This window comes from Neofelis nebulosa, chromosome 6 (genome assembly GCF_028018385.1).
Source record: "Neofelis nebulosa isolate mNeoNeb1 chromosome 6, mNeoNeb1.pri, whole genome shotgun sequence".
Lineage (NCBI taxonomy): Eukaryota > Metazoa > Chordata > Mammalia > Carnivora > Felidae > Neofelis > Neofelis nebulosa.
The window spans coordinates 146,392,407-146,414,568 of NC_080787.1; the positions used below are offsets into that span (position 1 = coordinate 146,392,407).

At 41.4% G+C, this 22,162-nt stretch overlaps 1 protein-coding gene and 1 non-coding gene across 4 annotated transcripts in view; both read left to right on the plus strand.

Moving 5' to 3' along the window:
- TULP4 (TUB like protein 4) overlaps positions 1–22,162 on the plus strand; it is a 243,174-nt gene that overhangs the window by 170,111 nt on the left and 50,901 nt on the right. For all 3 annotated transcript variants that reach the window (XM_058735765.1, XM_058735767.1, XM_058735768.1), the window contains one exon: positions 5,084–5,245. In XM_058735765.1, coding sequence (XP_058591748.1) covers positions 5,084–5,245 — 162 coding nt within the window. The remainder of the gene's footprint in view (positions 1–5,083; positions 5,246–22,162) is intronic.
- Positions 12,287–12,393, plus strand: LOC131515594 (U6 spliceosomal RNA). The gene has a single exon (XR_009263654.1). It is a non-coding gene; the product is annotated as a U6 spliceosomal RNA (small nuclear RNA).

Consider the following 22,162-nt stretch of genomic DNA (forward strand, 5'->3'; position numbering starts at 1 on the left):
TACCCAATGCATTCTACACATTTAATCCAATCCCTAGCAAAATACCACAACCATTTTTCACAGAGCTAGAACAGACCATCCTAAAACTGGTGTGAAACCACATAGCAAAGCAATCTTGAAAGAGAAAAGAAAAGCCAGAGGCATCACTTCAAAACTGTAGTCATCAAGGCAGTATGGTTCTGGCATAAAAACATACATTGATCAATGGAGCAAAGTAGAAAACCCAGAAATGAACCCATAACTATATGGTCAACTAATCTTTGATGAAGAAGAAAGAATATCCAGTGGAGAAAAGACAGTCTCTTCAACAAATGGTGCTGGGAAAACTGGGCAGCTACATGCAGAAGAATGAAACTGGACCACTTTCTTACACCATACACAAAAATAAACCCAAAATAGATGAAAGACCTAACTGTGAGACAGGAAGACATCAAAATCCTAGAGGAGAACCCCTTTGACCTTGGCTGGGGCAACTCCTTACTAGACATATCACCAGAGGCAAGGGAAGCAGAAGCAAAAGTGAACTATTGGGACTTCATCAAGATAAAAAGCTTCTGCACAGTGAGGGAAATGATCAACAAAACTAAAAGGCTTCAGAAAGGGTGAATATATTTGCAAATGACATCTGATTAAGGATTAGTATCCAAAATATAAATATAAATAAAGAACTTATCAAACTCAACACCCAAAAAACAAATAATCCAGTGAAGAAATGGGCAAAAGACATGAATAGATACTTCTCCAAAGAAGACATCCAGATGGCTAACAGACACATGAAAAGATGCTCAACACCACTTATCATCAGGGAAAAGCAAACCAAAACTACAATGAGATATCACCTCACACCTGTCAGAATGGCTAAAATTAACAATACAGAAAACAACAGGTGTTGGTGAGGATGTGGATAAAGGGGAACCCTCCTACACTCTTGGATGGAATGTAAACTGGTGAGGCCAGTCTGGAAAACAGTGTGAAGATTCCTCAGAAAGTTAAAAATAGGGGTGCCTGGGTGGCTCAGTTGGTTAAATGTATGACTTCAGCTCAGGTCACAATCTCACGGTTCATGGGTTTGAACCCTACGTCAGGCTCTGTGCTGACAGCTCAGAGCCTGGAGCCTGCTTCAGATTCTGTGTCTCGCTCTCTCTGTGCCTCTTCCACTCATGCTCTGTCTCTTTCTGTCTCTCAAAAGTGAATAAACGTTAAAAATTTTTTTTAAAAGTTACGAATAGGTCTACCCTACAGTCCAGCAATTGCACGAGTAGGTATTTGCCTAAAGGATACAAAAATACTGATTAAAAGGGATACGTACACCCCAATGTTTATAGCAGCACTATCAACAATAGCCAAAGTATGGAAAGACCCCAAACGTCCATTGCATGGTGAATGAATAAAGAAGATGTGGGGAGTGTGTATGTGTGTATACATATGTATAATATACATACATATATATATATATATATATATATATGTATACGTATATGTGTGTGTGTGTGTGTGTGTGTATATATATATATATTCCACACACACAGTGGAATACTACTCATTTACCATTACCATTTGCAAAAACATGGATGGAACTAGAATACATTGTGCTAAGTGAAATAAATCCATCAAAGAAAGACAAATGCCATATGATTTTAATCATATGTGGAATTTAAGAAACAAAACAGATGGAATAGGGGGAATAAAAAAGAGAGGCAAACCTGAGAACAGACTCTTAACTATAGAGAACAAACTGAGGGTTGCTGGAGGGGAGGTGGGTGAGGGGATGGGTTAAATTGGTGATGGGTATTACGGAGGGCACTTGTTATGATGAGCACTGGGTGTTGTATATAAGTGAATCACTTATTTTACACCAGAATCTACATGAATCACTAAATTCTACACCAGAAACTAATATTACACTGTATGTAAACTAATTGGAATTTAAATAAAAACTTTAAAAAGAAAAAAATATACGGTACTTTAAATGTATTTTCTGTTCCTTATGATTTGGTTAATAACATTTTCTCTAGCTCACTAGATTGCAAAAATACAGTATATAATAGGTAAAACATACAAAATATGTATTAATTGACTGCTTTTGCTATTGATAAGGCTTCTGGTCAATAGTAGGCTATTAGTAGTTAAGTTTGGGGGAAGTCAAAGTTACACATGGATTTTCAGCTTTGCAGGGCATCAGCAACCCCTAAGCTCTTAGTTGTTCAAAGGTCAACTGTATTGTGAAAGGATCACCGCAGTAAGTCTAGGTAACATCTGGGGAATTTTCTTTTTCACAAATGGTGCTGAAACAATTGCATATCTGTATTTAAAAACAAAAACAAAACAAAACAAAAAACCACCTTGATTCTGACCTCATACCCTACACAAAAATTAACTGTAAGTAAATCACAGATATAAATGTAAAAACTAAATTTCTCTGTAAACCTTGGGTTTGAAACCTTGGATTAAGTAAAGATTCAATGGATTGGACACAAAAAGCGTGAACCATAAAAGAAAAAAAAATATTGACACTGGACTTCATCAAAATTTAAGATTTTCACTTTTTGAAAGATACCATTAAGCAAATGAAAAGGCAAGCCACAGAGTAAGAGAAATTATTTGCAGCACACATATCTTATAAAGGATTGTATATAGAATTCTTATAACAAAATAAGGTTGGAAGCTTATATATATCCATATGTATGTAGACATATTGTATACATCTATGTGAGTATTCATACATACACATAACACATATATATGAGTGGATGGGGAATAGGTACACATAGCAAGGAATTTGAACAGACATGTCCCTAAAGATGATGTGCAAATGATCAATAAGTACATGAAATGATACTCACCGTGACTACATTGGAGAAATGCAAATTAGGAACAGTGTCCTACCACTGCATACTTACTAGAATAGCTAAAACAAAAGAGACTGACAACACCAAGTGCTGGTGAGGAGCGAACCTACTAATGCTCTCATACACTGTTGCAGGGAGTGTAAAATGGCATAACCACTTTGGAAAATAATTTAGTAATTTCTTATGCATTTAAACATGCTTACCATATGATCTAGCAATTAATTCCACTCTCAGGTATTCACTCAGGAGAAATGAAACCACGCATCTACCAAAGGTCTTACACATGCATGTTCATAGCAGTTTTATAGTAGCCAAATACTGGAAGCAACCTAAATGCCTGGCAATTTGGGTGGATAAATAAGTTGTGGTATATTTATATAATGAAATACTACTCTTCATGAAAAGGAATGAACTGCCGATGCACACAAGAATTTAGAATACTCTTAAACTATTGTACTGAGTAAAGGCAGCCATATACAAAAGTGAGCATACTATACAGTTCCCTTCATGTAAAATTCAAGAAGAAGCAACTAGTGAGAGAAATCAGATCACTGGTTGCCTTGAACCAAGGATGAGCATAGGGGATTGACTGCTGAGAACTTTATTTAATGTATACAAATTATAGCTCAATGAGGTTGATTTTTAAAAAGATAATAAATACTATCATCAGCTACTTGCCAACAATTTGGAAAACTTACATGAACTGGAAAAAATTTTTTTAGTAACTTAATAGAACTGACTCAAGAGGAAATAAAAAGCTTAACAGCTTGACTTGTACTAAAACTACTGAGTACATTGAAGCAATGGTTAAAAATCTTCCCACAAAAAAATTCATATGCATAGGCATGTTATACCCAACTTTCATGCAATAGGCTATCCCAGTTTATATCAATTGTTCCAGGCAGTGGAACAGGAAGGAGTACTCTCCAACTCATTCTGAGAGATCAATATAACTTTGAGAAATCCAGTTACAAAGACATTATCAAAAAGGAAATCATAAGTTTGTTTCACTCATGAATACAGCTGTAGAAATTCTGAACTCATCAGTAAATCAACTTCAACTGTGTGTATCAAAGACAATACTTCATCTCCAGGTTGGGCTAGTTGTAGGCATGCAAGGGTAGTATAATTTGAGGAAGTCAGTAGAAGCAATTTACTTCATTAATAGATTAAAAGATTTTTAAAATGGGCTTATTTGAATAAATACAATGAACGCATCAAACAACACCCAAGTCTGGGGCGCCTGGGTGGCGCAGTCGGTGAAGCATCCGACTTCAGCCAGGTCACGATCTCGCGGTCCGTGAGTTCGAGCCCCGCGTCAGGCTCTGGGCTGATGGCTCGGAGCCTGGAGCCTGTTTCCGATTCTGTGTCTCCCTCTCTCTCTGCCCCTCCCCCGTTCATGCTCTGTCTCTGTCTGTCCCAAAAATAAATAAAAAACATTAAAAAAAAAAAAAATTAAAAAAAAAAAAAACAACACCCAAGTCTGCGTAATTTTTCCAGTTAAATTATCATTATTTTTTACTTTAGAGAGAGTCTCTAGAGAGCATGAACAAGGGAGAGGGGTAGAGGGAAAGAGAGAGAATCTTAAGCAGATCCACGCTTAGTGTGGAGTCCGATACAGGGTTTGATCCCATGACCCTGGGATCATGACCTGAGGCAAAATCAAGAGTCGGATGCTCAGCCGACTGAGCCACCCAGGCACCCCTAAGTTATTTTTTCATTTTGATTAAGGGAATATTATTAGCAAGGCTGAGTACGGTATATAACCAAAAACTGAGAACTTTCCTATTTTGATAGGTGACCCAGAGACACTAATGGCAAATCTGTTACCATAGGTGGGAGACCATAGAACAATGGTAAAAAGCAAGGACACTGGATCCATACAACCCTGGGTCATCCTTAACACTGCCATTCACCTTGTGTATGATCAAGGATAAGTTACTTATCCCTTCTGTGTCTGTTTTCTCTGGAAAATGGGCATGATAATCCCTCCCATGAACAAAGCTTGAAGAATTACCATGTGAAACACTTAGCTCTCTTCACTGACACTTGCTTTTCAAATGAGGTCTTTTGTATTATATGTTAGTGTTACAGTACATATGATGTATTTATGCACTGTTCTCTTTAAGACCATCTAACTCTTAGCCAAAGGCTAAGTTAATGACTATAGCCTTTGCTAAAAGTGATTTCCCTTTCAGATTAAGTGACATCTCGTGTCTATGTGTGTCTCAAAGGTGAGTGATTTCACATGGAGCCACGATGGAACTCAAGCACTTATTTCATATCGAGATGGGTTTGTCCTGGTTGGTTCTGTCAGCGGACAAAGACACTGGTCATCTGAGATAAACCTGGAGAGTCAAATCACATGTGGCATATGGACTCCTGATGACCAACAGGTAAAGCCTCTTGATTATGGGTGTGTAATGAACGTTAAAACCATGTGAGCTGAGGAGGAAATGAATTGATTGCATAAAATCATATAGGGAAGGGAATGGGGAGGGGGAAGCTGACTCAGAAGCCTCTTAAAGAATCACAAAGGTAAACAACAGTGAATATGTCCAGGTAAAAATTAAAACTTTAAGTGAACCATAGATGGGAGAAATAATATTTCCCACCAAATGGTAAACACTGAGTTAACATTTTAATTATGGAAAATATTCATACAGATGTACTTTTTTTTTAAATGTTTTTATTTATTCTTGAGAGAGGGAGGGAGAGAGAGCAAGAGCAGGGGAGGGGCAGAGAGAGAGAGGGAGACACAGAATCCGAAGCAGGCTCCAAGCTCCAGGCTGTCAGCAGAGAGCCCAACGTGGGGCGCAAGCTCATGAAGCATGAGCTCATGACCTGAGCTGAAGTTGACGTTTAACCGACTGAGCCACCCAGGCGCCCCCAGATGTACTTTTAAATCTGTGTAAATAGCCAGTTGGTAAATGGATAATGGGCATAATGATTCACAAAAGAAGTTCAACTAGTCAGTAATCATATGGTAGAAAAATATACATTTTCAGGAAAAAAAATGCAAAATAACATAGGAAATAGTTTCACTTATTAGCCAAAAAATAATAAAATGATACAGATGATTTCCTGGTTAATGATAAGAGTTCAGTTAAAGGATTCTTACCATTGCAGGTAATAATGTCTATTACCTTTAGGGAAGGAATATGGCAGAATATGTCAGAAGTCTAAAAAAATTATTGTCCACTTTGACCTGGTAATATACTTTAGGAATTTATCTAAAAACAAAAAGGAAGAAAATAAAAGTTACAGTCATTAAAACATTATTTGTGATAGTAAAAATTTGGCAACAGCCTACTTGTCTAAAAATAGACTGGGTAAGTAAACTGTGGTATTACCACTTAAAGGATTATACAGTTTAAGTTCAGGAAATTATGGATTGTGGTTACAAAGACAATGTAATAATCTGGAAGAGTTGTTATGATATAATGTTGAGGGGAAAAATCAGGATATGAAATGGTGTATGTGGTATAAGATTATCACGTCATTAAACAACCAAAAGAAACCCATCCATTTACTTAAAAGACCTGAAAGGAAACAAGACGCCACAGGTAGGTTGTTTTATGGTGATGAGCTTTAGGGTCATTTTCTAAAATTCGTTTTAAAACCCATTTTAAAATTTAATGTATCTGTTTTACTTTCATGATAAAATAATATAGAATAACCTAATAAAATTATATATTGATAATTCATTTTTTTAACGTTTATTTCATTTTGAGAGTGAGGGCATGTACGTGCACACGAGCGGGAAAGGGGCAAAGAGAGAGAAGAGGGAGGATCCCAAGGAAGCTCTGCACTGTCAGGACAGAGCCCGATGTGAGATCCTGACCTGAGCCGAAATCAAGAACAGACACTTAACTGACTGAGCCACTGAGGCACCTCTGATAATTCATTTTTAAATAAAAAATAATAATAATTTATTTTTTACAAATGGTGCCGGAGGTCAGCTCCAGCAACCAGGGGTTCCCGAAGGAAGAACGGCGTCGGTGAAAATAAAACAAAACTAAAATAAAAACAAAAAATAAAAATGGACACAGACAACAGCAGTGTGTTGAACTGGCCGATTTATTGTAGCAAACATGGCATTATATTTGCTAGTGATTTCCCTGTGGCGTACGTCATCTATGTTTTTCTAACATTCCCTAACTTTGAAAATGTTCCTATGTGTAATCAACCTTTAAGAAATAACATGGCGATTTCCCCCTAACTCTTCCCGCATACCCTTTGATTATTGATTACTTTCTTACATTATTCCATTATGCATCTGTGTTTATCTATAATCTACAAAGCATTTGCTTTGCTGTTCTCGTCAAAGGGCCTCCATTTCTCAACACCTCAAGTGGAACAGTTACAGGGACATGACCTCCTAACCACGTGAGGCCAGAAGAACAATGTGTTTGCCTCGGTCCGAGGTGCCAGAAAGGGGCCGGAAAAGCCTTAGAAATCCATGCCTCATACATTCTCAGAGAGACAGTGCACCTAGGAATTAATGAACCATTCTATACCTTAACCGACTAGGTTCAGTCATCATCTGGAATGCCTCCCGGGGGCCAGGTGGGCCTAGGGGTTGAAGTCACCTGTGCCCAGAGATACACTCCTTAGTTGCCGGAGTGAGGCTTTCAAATCCATATGTCTCTCCTTTTACAGGCCCTCTTTGCTGGCAAATGCATGAGACTATCCTTCCTGTAAGTAGAGGAGTCTCCATAGGGGATGGCAAGGGCTAAACATAAGGCCGCACAATTTCTTGCGGAACCTCATTTTCTTCCCTAATGGTTCTTTTCCCAGGGGGCCTGCCGAGGGCAATTCCCCAACAGACAATACCCCAGGTACTTTAATAAGGCCAAATTACCTAAAAGCGGAGGACAAGAAGCTTCGCTGTCGGCGGGCCGCCCTGCAGTCACCAATCTGTCCACAGCCAGGGCCCTGCCACTCAGGCTGGGATAGCTCGGCTTCTAGCAAAAGGGAAAACCTTTGTAAATACAAAGCTTGTGTTTTCCAAATACAGCAAAATCCATAAAGTGCCAGGACATTTCATAGCAGAGATTTTAGTTTAATGTTGATAAAAGCAAGCATTAGTATAATAAGGAACGATAACTTTCAGTTTTGAGTCTTATTTCTTTTCGTTCTTTTTTTTTAACTGAATTGCTCTCTACTAATCACTAAACATTTCTTCCGTTTTTTTTTTTTCAAATAAAAATGGTCAATATTTTTTTCTTTCTTCTCAAAATGACTACTATGGGAGCTACAAAGAAATAGTTTCAACACATTTCTTCCACACACACACCCCCCCACCAGTCTCCTAATTATCCAGAGGCATATGTGTGTGTCTGTATGAAGCACTTGAATTTATTGTGCCCTTGTGGTTTTGTAGGTTTTTACTGCTCCTGGAATCAGCTGGAGAAGCCTGCTGCAGCCCACTCAGCAGCCTTGCACAGACACCCCTCCCTGCACCTCTCCTCCTCTGTTCAGGGTAGGGGGGTGGTGAATTATTTCCTGCCTGTTTCCCAGGGCTTTGGTAATGATCAAATGAGGGAACAGATGTGAAAGTACTTAAAAATATGTAAGTGGAAGTCTTGGCTTTGCATTCTTCCCTTGCCTATAGGGGTGGAACCTGGGAGGCTCATGTCATAGTCCCTTGATGAGCTGTGTCTGCCAGTATCCCTAACAGACAGCATACAGGGAATGTGACAGTCACAGGACCCAGACATGCTGGGGACACGGTGGGTGAGACTTGGCGCCTGCCTTTGAGATGGTGGGGGCCAGATGAGACAGACCCACAAACATTCTGTGCTCTGTCCTGACAAAGTTACCTGGGTAGCAGGCAGCATGGTGTCGTGGGCATGAAGGAGGCAGCTGGGCTACAGTTTTAATTTTTTTTAATGTTTGTTTATTTTTGAGAAAGAGAGAGAGAAAGAAAACATGAGTGGGGGAGGGGCAGAGAGAGAGGGAGACAGAATCCAAAGCAGGTTCCAGGCTCTGAGCTGTGTCAGCACAGAGCCCCACATGGGGCTCGAACTCATGAACCAGGAGATCAAGACCTGAGCTGAAGTCGGATGCTTAACCAACCGAGCCACCCAGGCGCCCCATGGACTGCAGCTTAAAGCCAGGCTAAGACACTTGGGCTTGGCTCTGTAGACCTGTCTGTAAGATCAGAGCGTGACTTAGGCCCCTGTTTGGTCTCCTGGTCCACAAGCTCTCTCTGAAGGATTGCGTTTACCGGTTCTGTATTTGGCCTAATGGGTGGGATTTCACTCAGGAAAGTGCTGCACTTGCTACCTCTCAAAAAGGTTGCAGACCACTGAAGCAACAAGGGTCCTTGTAAGAATTGAAAAGGGCGAAGAGATATGGGGTACTCCATCAATCACATTTGAACTGAGACATGGAAAAATAAAATTCCTTCCTCCATGTTTGTCACTCTTTCATAGCTCTTGCTCGGTTTGAAAATTATTAATGAAAAAAGACAATTTGTAATGTAGTGTCCTGAGCTCTTACATTGGGAGTTGGTGTTTAAAGCTCTGCCTCCTCCAACTCAGGGTGTGTCTTCCCTTCTCCTGGAGAACCTCCTGCACTTCATGTAGAGTAAAACACCATCCAGGATGAGGCTGCCTCCTCACATCTTGAGATAGTTCTAATCATACAGGATTTTAGGCTGCTTCCTAACTTTTTAAAATAAAAGTAGTACTATTTTACAAGTGAGTTTGATAAGAGCCTAGCTGTTTTCCTACTTGTGTATTTTCCTTTTTATATGTGTGTGTGTGTGTGTGTGTGTGTGTGTGTGTATTTTAATGTTTATTTTTGAAAGGGACAGAGAGAGCATGAGCAGGGGAGAGGTAGAGAGAGAGGGAGAAGGAGAGGGAGAGAATCCCAAGCAGGCTCCATGCTGTCAGCACAGAGCCCAATGTGGGGCTTGAACTCATGAGGTGTGAGATGATGACCCAAGCTGAAACCAAGAGTCGGACACTTAACTGACTGAGCCACTCAGGTGCCCAACACTTTTGGGGTTTATAGACTAAATCTCAGATGGAAATTGGCAACCCTTTTCCTGGAAAAATGTGCATGTGCACATAACATGATTATATGTGTCACTTTGCATAGAATGTTGGGTGGGAGATCATAGGATTCCATTCATGAACTGACCCCTTTACATCCTGATCTAGACAGTTTAGAGGTGACCTTTGGGATAATTCTTCCCAGCTTTCTGTTATTCATATATTCAAACATTACAGAAAATTGAGAGAATATACTTGCCTTAAATTCAGCAACTAATATTTTGCCATATTTGTGTATGCTCTCCTCCTCTTCCTCTGCCTGCCTTCCATTCTCCCTCTCTCTTCATACATGCACACATTTTTTGTAGTACTGTTTTTGAACATCAGTTATAGACATTATGGCACGTCACCCCAGAACATTTCAATATGCTTGTCCTAAGAATAAGTTCATTCTCCTACATTTTAACACGCAGGAAATTAGCAGTGATATTAGCTAGTACCCAGGCGCTCTTCATAGCTCTCTAATTGTTACAAGAATGAGTTTTGTAGGTTTTTTTCCTTTTTTTTAATTTATTTTTTTTGTTATTTAGAACCAAGACCTAAGTTGTATACAGCAATTGTTTATTATGTCTTGAGTCTAGAAAAGTTTCCTCTTTTTTTCTTTTTTAAATGACATTGCCTTTCTGACGAGTTTAGTGTGGTTACCTTGTAGAATATTCCACACTCTGGACTTGCACAGTTGTTTACCCATAGTATCATTTAATTTCTACTGGCCTCTGTATTTTCTATCAATGGGAAGTTAGGTTGAGATTAAGTTTGTATTAAATAGTTTTGGTAAGAATAGTTAATAGGTGATACCTTATCATTTACACTGAGCCACATTAAGAAGTGTATAATGTCATGTTATCCCACTGAGGGTTGCTGATTCTGATGGAACCTTTGTAAAAACAAGACTAGTTTTTCATAGCATGTTCTTAATTTCATCTATACTTACAGTGATTTTTTTTTCCCCAAGTGATGTGTTTCATTTTAGGCTAAAATTTATCTTCCATTAAATTGCAAGAAGGAAATATGATCCTACTTGTAGTTTATATAGTAGGTAAAGACTGTCTTAGTCTCCTCAGGCTGTTGTAACAATTCTGCTGGCTGGAGGGCTTAAGCAAAGACATTTCTCTCTCACAGTTCCAGAGGATGGAAGTTCAAGATCAGGCGTTGGCAGGTCTGGTTTCTCATGAAGCCTCTCTCCTTGGCTTGCAGGTGGCCACCATCTTTCTGTGACCTCATGTGACCTTTCCTGTGTAGGCTCATCCCTGGTATCTCTTCCTTTTTGTATAAGGACACCAGTCCCACTGGTTTTCGGCCCTATCCCTATGACCTCATTTAACCTTAATTACCTTACCTTTTTACAGGCTGTGCCTCCAAATACTGTCACATTAGAGATTAAGCCTTCAGTATATGAATTTTGAGTAGGATACAAACATTCAGTTCTTAACAGCCTCATAAAAAATATGAGTTGTCAAAAAATATTTTGAAGAATAGAAAATTCACAGAAAAGACACATAAATTCAGCTTGATAAACTTGAGATGTATTTATAAGTAGAACAGTGTTTGTAGGGCTTGGGAGAAAGAACAAATGGTGTAAATAGAAAATGTCAGAGAAATAAATATAAATATGGGGAAAAAATATCTGTGGGTCCCAAGTTGGTCAAGAATAATGCAGCAGTGAAGCTTTTGCCATTACTAAGAAACACCCAGCATCACAACAGAGTGCTGTAGGAGGAGGATGCTTGGTCCCCTGTACATTCTCCAGGGGTCTAGGGGAACACCATGCCTCTTGATACGGGAAACTGCTTTGAAACATACACACTCACATGTATCCATCCTGTATTCTTTGAGTCTTAGGTGAACATGAGTTCACTTTGAGAGCCTTTGAACCAGAAAAAGTTGTTGAGAAGTTGAGGTACATTTCCATCAGGAAAGGTGGAGATGCCAGCACGTGATCCAGTGTGTGTGGGCATGAGCTAGGCTCTCCTAGAACAGTGAACATCCGGTGGATCTGTGTCCGTGGAAGATGGGATGGAAGGAAAAAGCCTCAGACTCTCATCTCAGGAATTTAGGTTGGATGAGGAAGAGTTTTGTGGTTCCTGTTCTGAGTGAAAGGGCACACGTAACTACAGGAAGAAAGCTCCCCAGAACCCCTCTGCCATGGGCACAAGGAGGCCTGCAGAGAACTACTTTTTAGGCTACTGGTTCGTTTTTCTCTTTCTGGGTCTCCCTTCTCTACCACAGCTCCTGTAGTTTGATGTGTGAACCATTTGGATTTATTTTAAGGGGATCCCAAGGCATGGAAACTGTGTACATGTTAGGGAAGTTAGCAATACTCGTTGTCACTCACAGTGCAGTCCCCAGATCAGATGCCATGTAGTTCATGTAGTGCCCACTTCGGCAGCACACATACTAAAATTGGAATGATCCAGAGTGGATTAGCATGACCTCTGTGCAAGGATAACATACAAATGCATGTGGGTCGTCCGGGCCTTGCAGCTTCCTCCCTGACGCGGTGGTCCTTTTCAGGGATCTCAGTCCTCGACTGTTGGCCTTTCTTTCCAGCGGCTCCTGCTTTCTGCTCTAACAGAGCTGTCTCTCTCCCCAGGCCCCCAGAGCCACAGAATGCTTGCCCCATGTGAAGCCTGTCCTCCAAGCAGCCTGGGGCTTCACTTTGCCCCCTCCCACACTGTCCTCTCCAACTCTGACCGAGGCGTCTGTGACCCCAGTCTGCATTTCCAGGCCTCACTCATGCTTTCTGGACACTGCTCTCCCCCAGCCTACAGCGAGGCCTGGGTTGTCACATCCACACCCCCACACCCTGCTCCTGGAAGCCCTCCTGCGCTCATTCCTCCTTCTCACCTGGTCCACTTGTCTAGGGCTCCAACATGGGGTTTTTCTCTTTTTCTCTCCTTTGGGCTGATTTCTCCCACTGCCACGGCCTGTCAGCTCCCACCTGAGTATGCAGGCTCCCCGAGCTGCGTTCTGTGTGCACCGTCTGTCCCTCCCGCTGAGCTGGCCGCCTGCCTGGACCCCACTCAATCCAGCGTGGGCCCCGCTTAGCACGGCAGTCTTCTTCCCTGCCCTCTCTTCTGTTGCTGACCACTCACACTGGACTTGCCCTCCTCCTTGGCTTCAGCCTCCTCTTGGTCACCAAGGCCTGGTGATTCCACTTCTTAAATACTTCCGTGTCAGGGATGGTTTATTTGTATTTACATGCTAAAGATGGTTATGTTCAAACCAGCCCAAGTGCAGGTGTCTAAGCTCTCACACACCTTGCACTCTGTAACAGGACTGCTCGATTTGGTGACTTACAGGTTCTTCCCACTGTCCTTCTTCTCCAGCTTTGTTCCCTGGCTGGTTCCCTCTGTTCCTCGGTGGCTGCTTCTGCCACACTGGGCTGCCTCCTTCCTGGTTCCCGTGTGGTAAGGGAAGGAGTGACTTTTCAGTTGTTCAGCAACTTCAAGTTGTTGAAGTTATTGTTTGTTTATTTATTTATTTATTGACTGACTTTTGAGAGACAGAGCATGAGTGGGGGAGGGGCAGAGAGAGAGAGAGACAGAATCTGAAGCAGGCTCCAGGGTCCGAGCCGTCAGCACAGAGCTTGACGCGGGCTCGAACTCACGAACCGCGAGATCATGACCTGAGCCAAAGTCAGACACTCACCTGACTGAACCACACAGCTGCCTGGTCGTTGAAGTTATTTAAAGATCTCCCTTTGCCTGTAGCAGTGGCTTGCAGACTGTGGAGCTGCCTTCCTGGGGCAAGGGATGGAGGGGGCTCCTGGGAGGAGGGGGCAGGACCACTCTGCTTCTGTCTGTGTTAGATACGAATTTGGGCTTGTGTCTTAACATTTTGTTTTTGAGGGAAAATCTATAAGATAAACATATGAGTCTGGTTCCTCTCTATACAGTCTGGTCCCTTTCTAACTTTCTGTTTATGTTTACTAGCTTTTGTTAAATACCTGTAGTTTTTGTTGCTTATTTATTTTTTTAGAGAACACAAGCACGGGAAGGGCAGAGGGAGAGGAAGAATCCCAAGCAAGCTCCACACAGTCAGCACGGAGCCTGACACGTGACTCTGTCCCACGACCCTGGGATCATGACCTGAACACAAATCGAGTTGGATGCTCAACTGACTGAGCCACCCAGGTGCCCAAAGAGCTGTAGTTTTTAAAAGTCAAATAGTACTAGTAGGCTTATAATGAAAAAAGTTTAAAACAACACAGGCACCTTTTAGTTTCCTGTGCTATCCCTCACACTTTGATTCCTATTCCCCTATTTCCCCTCCCCGAGTCCCACTCCAGTTTCAACTTTCTGACTCCCACTCCGATTCCCACTCCCCAGTTCCTACTCTGCTTCTCACTCTGATTCCCACTCCCTAACTCCTGCTCCCGGATTCCCACTCCCTGTGGCAGGCACTTTTTATTTTAACTCTTTGTGTTTCTCTCCATATTTCTGAATTAAAGGCTTGTTCTGTCTGATCTTGACTGTCGAGCCTCAGGTGTTCTCTACTGACTTCCTACCTGGAAAATGAGAAGTTGGTTGTCTTGGAATGCCCCTTTCTGTACGCAGCCTTATTCTCTCCCACGCCCCGCTTCCCTGCGTGCTCCTGTCTCCACAGTTGGTGGTCAGTGTTCCATGGTGAACGTGCGATTCATAGACGATTGGCACATACAGCCAAGGTTGAATGGCTGCCTCGTGAGTCCTTGGCTTTGCCCACAGTTAGCAAAGTTGCCTTACTTACTGCTTATTTGTCTGGGTACCAATCAGATTAATCCCTACACTCTCCAAAATATTAGAAACCTTTCAGAATATGTTCCACCACTCAGGAGATGGTTTTCTGGTGCTGTTCCTCCCATGGCCCTTGGGCCCCCGCGCCAACAGCACAGCTAATAGGTACCCTGGGCGTTGGTTCCCTTGTCTCCCCTGGCATGGGAGCCCCTTTTTCCGGGATCATGCACTTCTATTTTGTGGTTTGGTGGTACCCTCTTTTGGTGGAACATGTCTTCTGTGTATTGGAAATTTTAAGACATTTGCTTTATATGTCTCCTCCCTTGTTTAGCTGGGACATGGCAATCCCTTTGCAACTCATTCTTTTAGCTCTTTGGTATTTTCTCTTTCTGGATATCTTACTACTCAGATACTGTCCTTCTAGATTGATGATCTGATTTTAGTATCTTTTCTGTCCCAGTTTCTTTTCTTTGCCTGCTTATCCTATTTTCTGGGCAATATCTTCCAAGTTTTCTTTGACCTTCAAAAAATTAATGGTGTTTTTAATTTTCAAGAACTCTTTTTTGTTTTCTGCATTGGGGTGCATGGGTGGCTCAGTTGGCTAAGCATCCGGCTTCGGCTCAGGTCATGATCTCACAGTTCGTGGGTTCAGCCCCATATTGGGCTATGCTGACGGCACAGAGCCTGGAGCCCACTCTAAGTTCTGTGTCTCCCTCTCTCTCTGCCTCTCCCCCACTCACGCTCTGTCTCTCTCTCTCAAAAATAAAATAAAACATTAAAAGAAAATTAAAAATAGCATCATATTCATATTTCACAGAGGATGAAACAATATAAAGATATTAATTGGAGATTCCGAAGTATCCCTCTGTATTCTTCACCATCTTTTTCCTTCAGGTTCTTTCTGGCTTTGTTTTGGCTGCTTTTTCATATTAGATGCTTTTCTCACATGTCTGGGTGGTCTTTGGTCATCTCGTATTTTAGAGGTGGAGACTAAAAAATGACCTAGACACTGGGGTGCGGGGGTGGTGGTGCTGTTAAGTGACGGGCTTCACTGCGAGGCAGTGCCTGGGCCTGTCCTTCTGCACGTACCTTACCTAGTGACTGCGGTGGGCTCGTTTCTCACATTGAGTTGCTGGTGTTTTACCGTAGGCCCCTGAGCTGTGTGTGTGTCTGGCCCCTTGCCCTGGGCTTCCATTTAGCCCCTCCAGGGGATCAGACAATGTGCACCTGCTGTCTGTGTGGATGGGAGAAGACAGGTGAAACTTTGTCTGTTCTTTCTCCGTACTTCCACCCTCACCTCCACCTGGGGAAGGGTCTCTGGCTTCCGTGGCACAAATCAGCTTACTCCTTATCTTCTAACTTGCTGTGGGATTGGGCCTTTGCTTGCTCTGGTCTGTTTGGTCACTCACCATGTGTCCCATCTGCTGTCCAGTTTCTAGATGTTGGCTTCTCTGTCTGCTGACCTCCTCCTCTCCAGCTCTCTGTTAGAGTTTCATACTCATTACTGTCAATTAAGTGGGATTTGGGAAGGCATCCAGGCCATCATGTGACCTCTCTTAGCTCTGTAGCCTTCTCTCTGGCCGCCGTTCTCCCACATACTAGCCTCAGTGGGCTACTTTGGTTTCCTGAATTCGTATTGCTTTCTTGCCTTTGCACATGATGTTCCTTCTGCCCTTGCCCCTTGTCTGTCCAGGGAGGGTCCACCCATCCTTGAAGACTCTTCACAGTCTGCCCTTTCCTCTGCTCCCCACCCAGGCAGAGTTAGTCAGTCTGGCTCGCTAGCCAGGTGCTCCAGGAGCACCTCCTGTGTGCCAAGAGCACATTCTGTAACATTTTCCACATTCTGTAGTAACTGTTGGTTGGGTGTTTTCTTCCTTACCAGATGTGAGGGCAGGGACCACGCCTCATTCTTCCCTGTAGCCAGGCGTCCTCAGGGCAGTAGCTTCGGCAAGTAGGGAGTGAGGGAGGAATGCTTTGTGTGGAACTGCCAACCTCTCTCCTCTCTGTGCCTGGAGACAGTGAAGTCCATGGCCTTGCCCAAGAAATGCCATGTTCCCTCCCATCCCCAACTACCACACACACGCATGAGAGAAATTCCTGGCTTGCCCTGCACATCCTGCCCCAGGAGCACCCAGCATTAGGTTTTCATTCATACTGTTTTATATAGAAAATACTGTTTTATGCAGGGGTTTTCACATCTGCCAATACTGATGTGGAGATTTCATTAGTTTTGGCTAATTAGATACAGGCATTTTTTATTTTCTCATTTTTCAGGATATATGGTTATCCCTCCTTAAAAAAGCAGTTTGAATGGGGATCCTAATATCTGAATTCTTCCTACTCCAATCCAAAGCAGTTTCTGAATGTGAATTGACAGTTTAATCCTAACGCATGGTATGGAAAATCCAGCTCGGTGAGAATTGTTAGCTATTAGGCTACCCTGCCAAGAAAATACACGTGATCTCCTGGGATGAAAGCGTTTGCAAGATGACTCTTTCTGTCTCCTGGCTTGGTGCCCTGCTGTGCTGCCTGAGGTCAGCAGGCTAGAACTGACGGCACCTTAACAGATCACCTGCCCTAAGACTCGTTTCCCCCTTTTCTTCCTGTGTCCTATCCGGCCCCTCTTACTCCATAGTAATGACAGTTTTTATATATCCTGAGCCAACAGCCTTTTTTGTGTTGTAATTCTGAAATTCTTCTCTTTATCTAGTGTGCCTGTTACGTATATCCATGATGAACATCCTAAATTATGTTTATAGCCACAAGAAGGAAACTTTAAGCCTCATTTCCTTTAATGAGGACACAATTCAGTGTTTTTTTAAGAAACCATAAAGTCAAATGCTTGTTGTTCACCAATTTTGGTAGTACATATAATTAACTACTTCATAGAGTTTATCCAGACAAAAAAAGATAACAGACCATGATTAAATTATATGGCAGAGGATATTGTGTGATGATCATGAACTTAGAAAATACATCATGAGGACAGTCCCATACAATAAAGGGGAGAGACCTAGAGCTTTAAAAACACATTTTCAGGACGCCTGGGTGGCTCAGTCGATTATGCATCTGACTCTTGATATTGGCTCAGGTCATGATTTCATGGTCATGTGATCAAGCCCCACATCAGGCTCCTTGCTGAGCATGGAGCCTGCTTGGGATTCTGTGTCTTCCCCATCCCTCCCCCTCCCCCGCTCGTGCTCACTTGCTCTCACATTCTCTCTCTCTCAAAATAAATGAACTTTAAAAAAGATAAAAATGTTTAAAAAACCACATTTTCTTCTCCAGAGTATATACAGATGGTCCCCAACTTAAAACGGTTTGACTTACAATACTTTGATTGTTTGTTAAAAATCTTTATTTACAGCTTCTGTCATTAACATGGTTCCTATGTGTTGCATCTGTTTTTGTTTTTGTTTTTTTAATTTAAATTCAAGTTAGTTAACATACAGTGTAGTCTTGCTTTCAGGAGTAGAGCCCAGTGATTCATCGCTTGCATATAACACCTTCATGTAATACCCAGTGGTCATCCCAACAAGTGCCCTCTTTAATACCCATCACCCATTTAACCCCACCCCCCACCCACCTCCCCTCCAGCAACCCTCAGTTTGTCCTCTGTATTGAAGAGTCTCTTATGGTTTGCCTCCCTCTCTGTTTTTATCTTATTTTTCCTTCCCTTCCCCTATGTTCATCTATTGTGTTTCTTAAATTCCACATATGAGCGAAATCATATGATACCTGTCTTTCTCTAATTTTGACTTTATAATATTGCAAGGGTGATATGCATTCAGTAGAAACCATATTTCAAATTTTGAATTAAAAATCTTAATCTTTCCCGGGCTAGTGCAGCCCTCTCCTGCTGCTGCCGCGCAGGAGTTGTGGCTCCCAGTTAGCCAGCCGTTCAGTCACAAGGACGGGTGACTGATATGTTGGCAGCCCTTCTGCACTCATACGGCCATTCTGGCTTTCCTTTCAGTACAGTGTTGAATAAAGTACAGAGATTCAACACTCCATTATAAAATAAGTTTTGTGTTAGATGATTTTGCTCAACTGTGAAGTAGTATAAGTGTTCTGAGCACGTTTAAGATACAACATCACAGGCTGAGGTATGATGCCCAATAGGTGAGTTGTATTATATGCATTTTCGACTCAGGGTATTTTCAACTTATGATGGGTTTATAGGAATGGATACCCCCTGGGGTGGGGGTGGGGGTAAGTCGAGGAAGGTCTGCATAGCCACAGTCTTACAAGTGAAAACTATGATTTCAGTGGATACATACTATACTTGACCTTCAATTACAATAAATAACCAGTGGTTTCTCCTTTGGAGTGTTTTGTTAGGAAAAAAATATTTGTCACATAGTTGGAATATGTCAAGTATTTGCTCCAGATGTTCACAGTCCTAATGAAATACAGGTATACTTCCCTTCATGTAGTAGATACAAAAATGTAGGTGAGCTGAATTTTTGTAATCGTGATTATATTTTAATATCCACATAAAGGAGTCTTCTCTATTTAAAAGAATATTCAGTAGAAATTGTCCTTGTTTAGAAGGCAGTTGTTTGGGGGCGCCTGGGTGGCTCAGTCGGTAAAGCGTCCGACTTCGGCTCAGGTCATGATCTCGCGGTCCGTGAGTTCGAGCCCCGCGTCGGGCCCTGTGCTGACAGCTCGGAGCCTGGAACCTGTTTCAGATTCTGTGTCTCCCTCTCTCTGACCCTCCCCCATTCATGCTCTGTCTCTCTCTGTCTCAAAAATCAATAAACGTTGGAAAAAAAATTTTTTTAAAGAAGGCAGTTGTTTGTGTGAAATGAGAATTCTTCACCTAATACATCTTTTTACTAAATGTCTAGGCTTAGTTTTCCATGACTAGAGGTAATATTTGTTTATAAACACCAAAACTCTTTTTAAAAGAAGGAGGTCTCTTTTTTTAATGTTTTATATATTTTTGAGAGAGAGAGCATGAGCAGAGGAGGGGCAGAGAGAAAGGGAGACACAGAATCCAAAGTAGGCCCTAGGCTCTGAGCTGTCGGCACAGAGCCCAATGCGGGGCTCGAACTCACAGACTGTTGAGATCAGGACCTGAGCCGAATTTGGACACTTAACGAACTGAGCCACCCAGGCGCCCCCAAAGGAGGAGGTCTTAAATAATTAAATAGCAGATATAAGTGGGGCAACATCATGTCCTCTACCCTCTGCTCTGGTGTGTTATCGTTTTGTTGTTTTTGTGTTTTTTGACCTAGGAAGAGGGAAGATGTATTCTTTTTGCTTTTGGATACAAAGGGTAGATCCCAAGCCTCTTCTTGGCAGCTGAAAGGAAATTTTTCACATCATGTGGTTCCTTCTGATCTGATCTGTGGCATCTGCTGAGGTGATCGGTGATCCCAAGTCCAGCAGTTTGTACACCACCTTTAAATCCTGCTGGTGCCACAAGGGGGACAGCAACGAGAAAAATCACTGAAATACCCATCGTACCTTTGTTTTTATGTACACACTTTGCAAAACATATGACACTTATTTCCCATTTGGAGTAGAGTGCAGTCAGGACTGGGGTAGGTAGTGTAGCAGGATCATTAAAGGTCAGTGCAGGCCTTTTAATTGATGTAGTTCAAAGAATTTACAAACTAAAAATTTTACATCGTTACTATACGACATCTTTTCAAAGATAGTAATTGATGAAAAAGAGACTAGCATAGATACTAATGTACACTTAAAACTTTAACACATTAGTCAGTTGACAACCGCAATTATTCGTTTACTTTTTAAGTGTAAGGTTATGATTGAAGTACCAAGATGGAACTCAAGAAGAAGATTTGCTAATTCCCCGGTATTCTAAGTGATAAATAATCCTGTAGGGTTTTTTTTAATTAGGTAGTTTTTAAACTTTGATTAGAAAAAAATCAGTAGCATATCAAAAATAAATAGAGGGGCGCCTGGGTGGCTCAGTCTGTTGAGCGTCTGACTTCAGCTCAGGTCATGATCTCACGGTTTGTGAGTTCAAGCCCCACATCTGGCTGTGTGCTGATGGCTCAGAGCCTGAAGCTGGCTTTGGATTCTGTGTCTCCCTCTTCTTTCTTCCCCTCCCCTACTTATGTGCGCACCCTCTCTGTCTCTCTCTCTGTCTCTCTGTCTCTCTCTCAATAACAAATGTTTTTAAAAAAGAAATAAAATCAATTCCTCCTTTATTAAAAAAAAAATAGTAAACAGAATAAAAAACCTTTGTATATTTTGCCACATTTGCTTTTTTATCCCTTTATTCTTTTTTTTTTAACTTGCTGTACTTAAAGTAAATCCCTAATAGCATGAGTTACTTCATTATAAACCTCTTCAGAATGTGGCATTTCCTTCCATAGCCACAGAGCCATGCTCACACCTCCTCTTTAATTTGAAGAAGGCTCTTGTCAGATTGCAGTAAATAACTTGTCTGGTACTTGGATTAGCCCATGGCTTTAAAGGAGGACATCTTTTGAATCAGAGGAGATGGATATTCATTCTGAAGTTTTACTTTGTCTTACACTATAAGATAGGAAAAGATTTATAAAGGAAACTTTAAAAAGTAATGTAAAAACTCTGCTTTCTCAGCTAAAAAAGTGATGTTGTATAAATGTAAATGGCTGATATTTGACATACAACTAATGACTACCTCATAGATGATGCCAACTCTTTGCTAGAATAAAAGTCAAATTTAACGAAACCAAATTAAAAAGAATCACAGTATATTATTTGCAAAGACGTTTTATTCACCATGAGAAAATATTTCCCTTTGCTGGCCCATTAAGTGCTGGTGTTTGAAGTGACTCCACTGACTGTGCCTAGTCCTCTATCTGGACCTTTAAGGTAATAATTATAGGTGCTATATTGGTTTAGCTTCACTGGAAAGATTTTAAAGCCATTGTGTTCAGCACAACAAGAAAGAAACATGGAGATCTCTCTCACACAAGTTCTTGTACCCAAATAATTTATCATTATTGTTTAATATCCACCAACTCACTAGAATAACATCACAGTGATCCGTTTCTATGGCAAAGACCCTCAATTGTGAGTGGACTGTAAGTAGATTAAAGGACCTATGGAGTAGAGCTCCTACCTAGCAGTTTGTGGGAACAACTTTGAAATTAGATTTAAATCTAAACCACTGGAAAGAGTGATTTTCTTTCTTGCCCCTCCATTAGATTTTCTCATGACTTTTTATTAGTGTATACTGCAAAAGGGAAACCCATTTTATCTTAAGCCCTAAACGGAACACATATAAGAATGGTTTTTGCCAAAATAGGCAGGGAGGATGTGAGTAACAAGGAAAATAATGGAAACCTACTTAGGAAAGGAAATCAGATGGCCTCCCACCCTTCATGGCTATCTTTATGCAACTACTGATACTGTTTAGTTTTTTTTTTGGTTTTTCCTTTTTGTTATTCTGGACGTTCCGTTGAGCTCTTTATAGGAGAAAATAGCTTTCTTTAGCAAAAACAGGTGCAGCTACTGTGTTTATACTTTCTTTGTCAATGCTATTTTGGTTGACTGAAAATGGTAATTA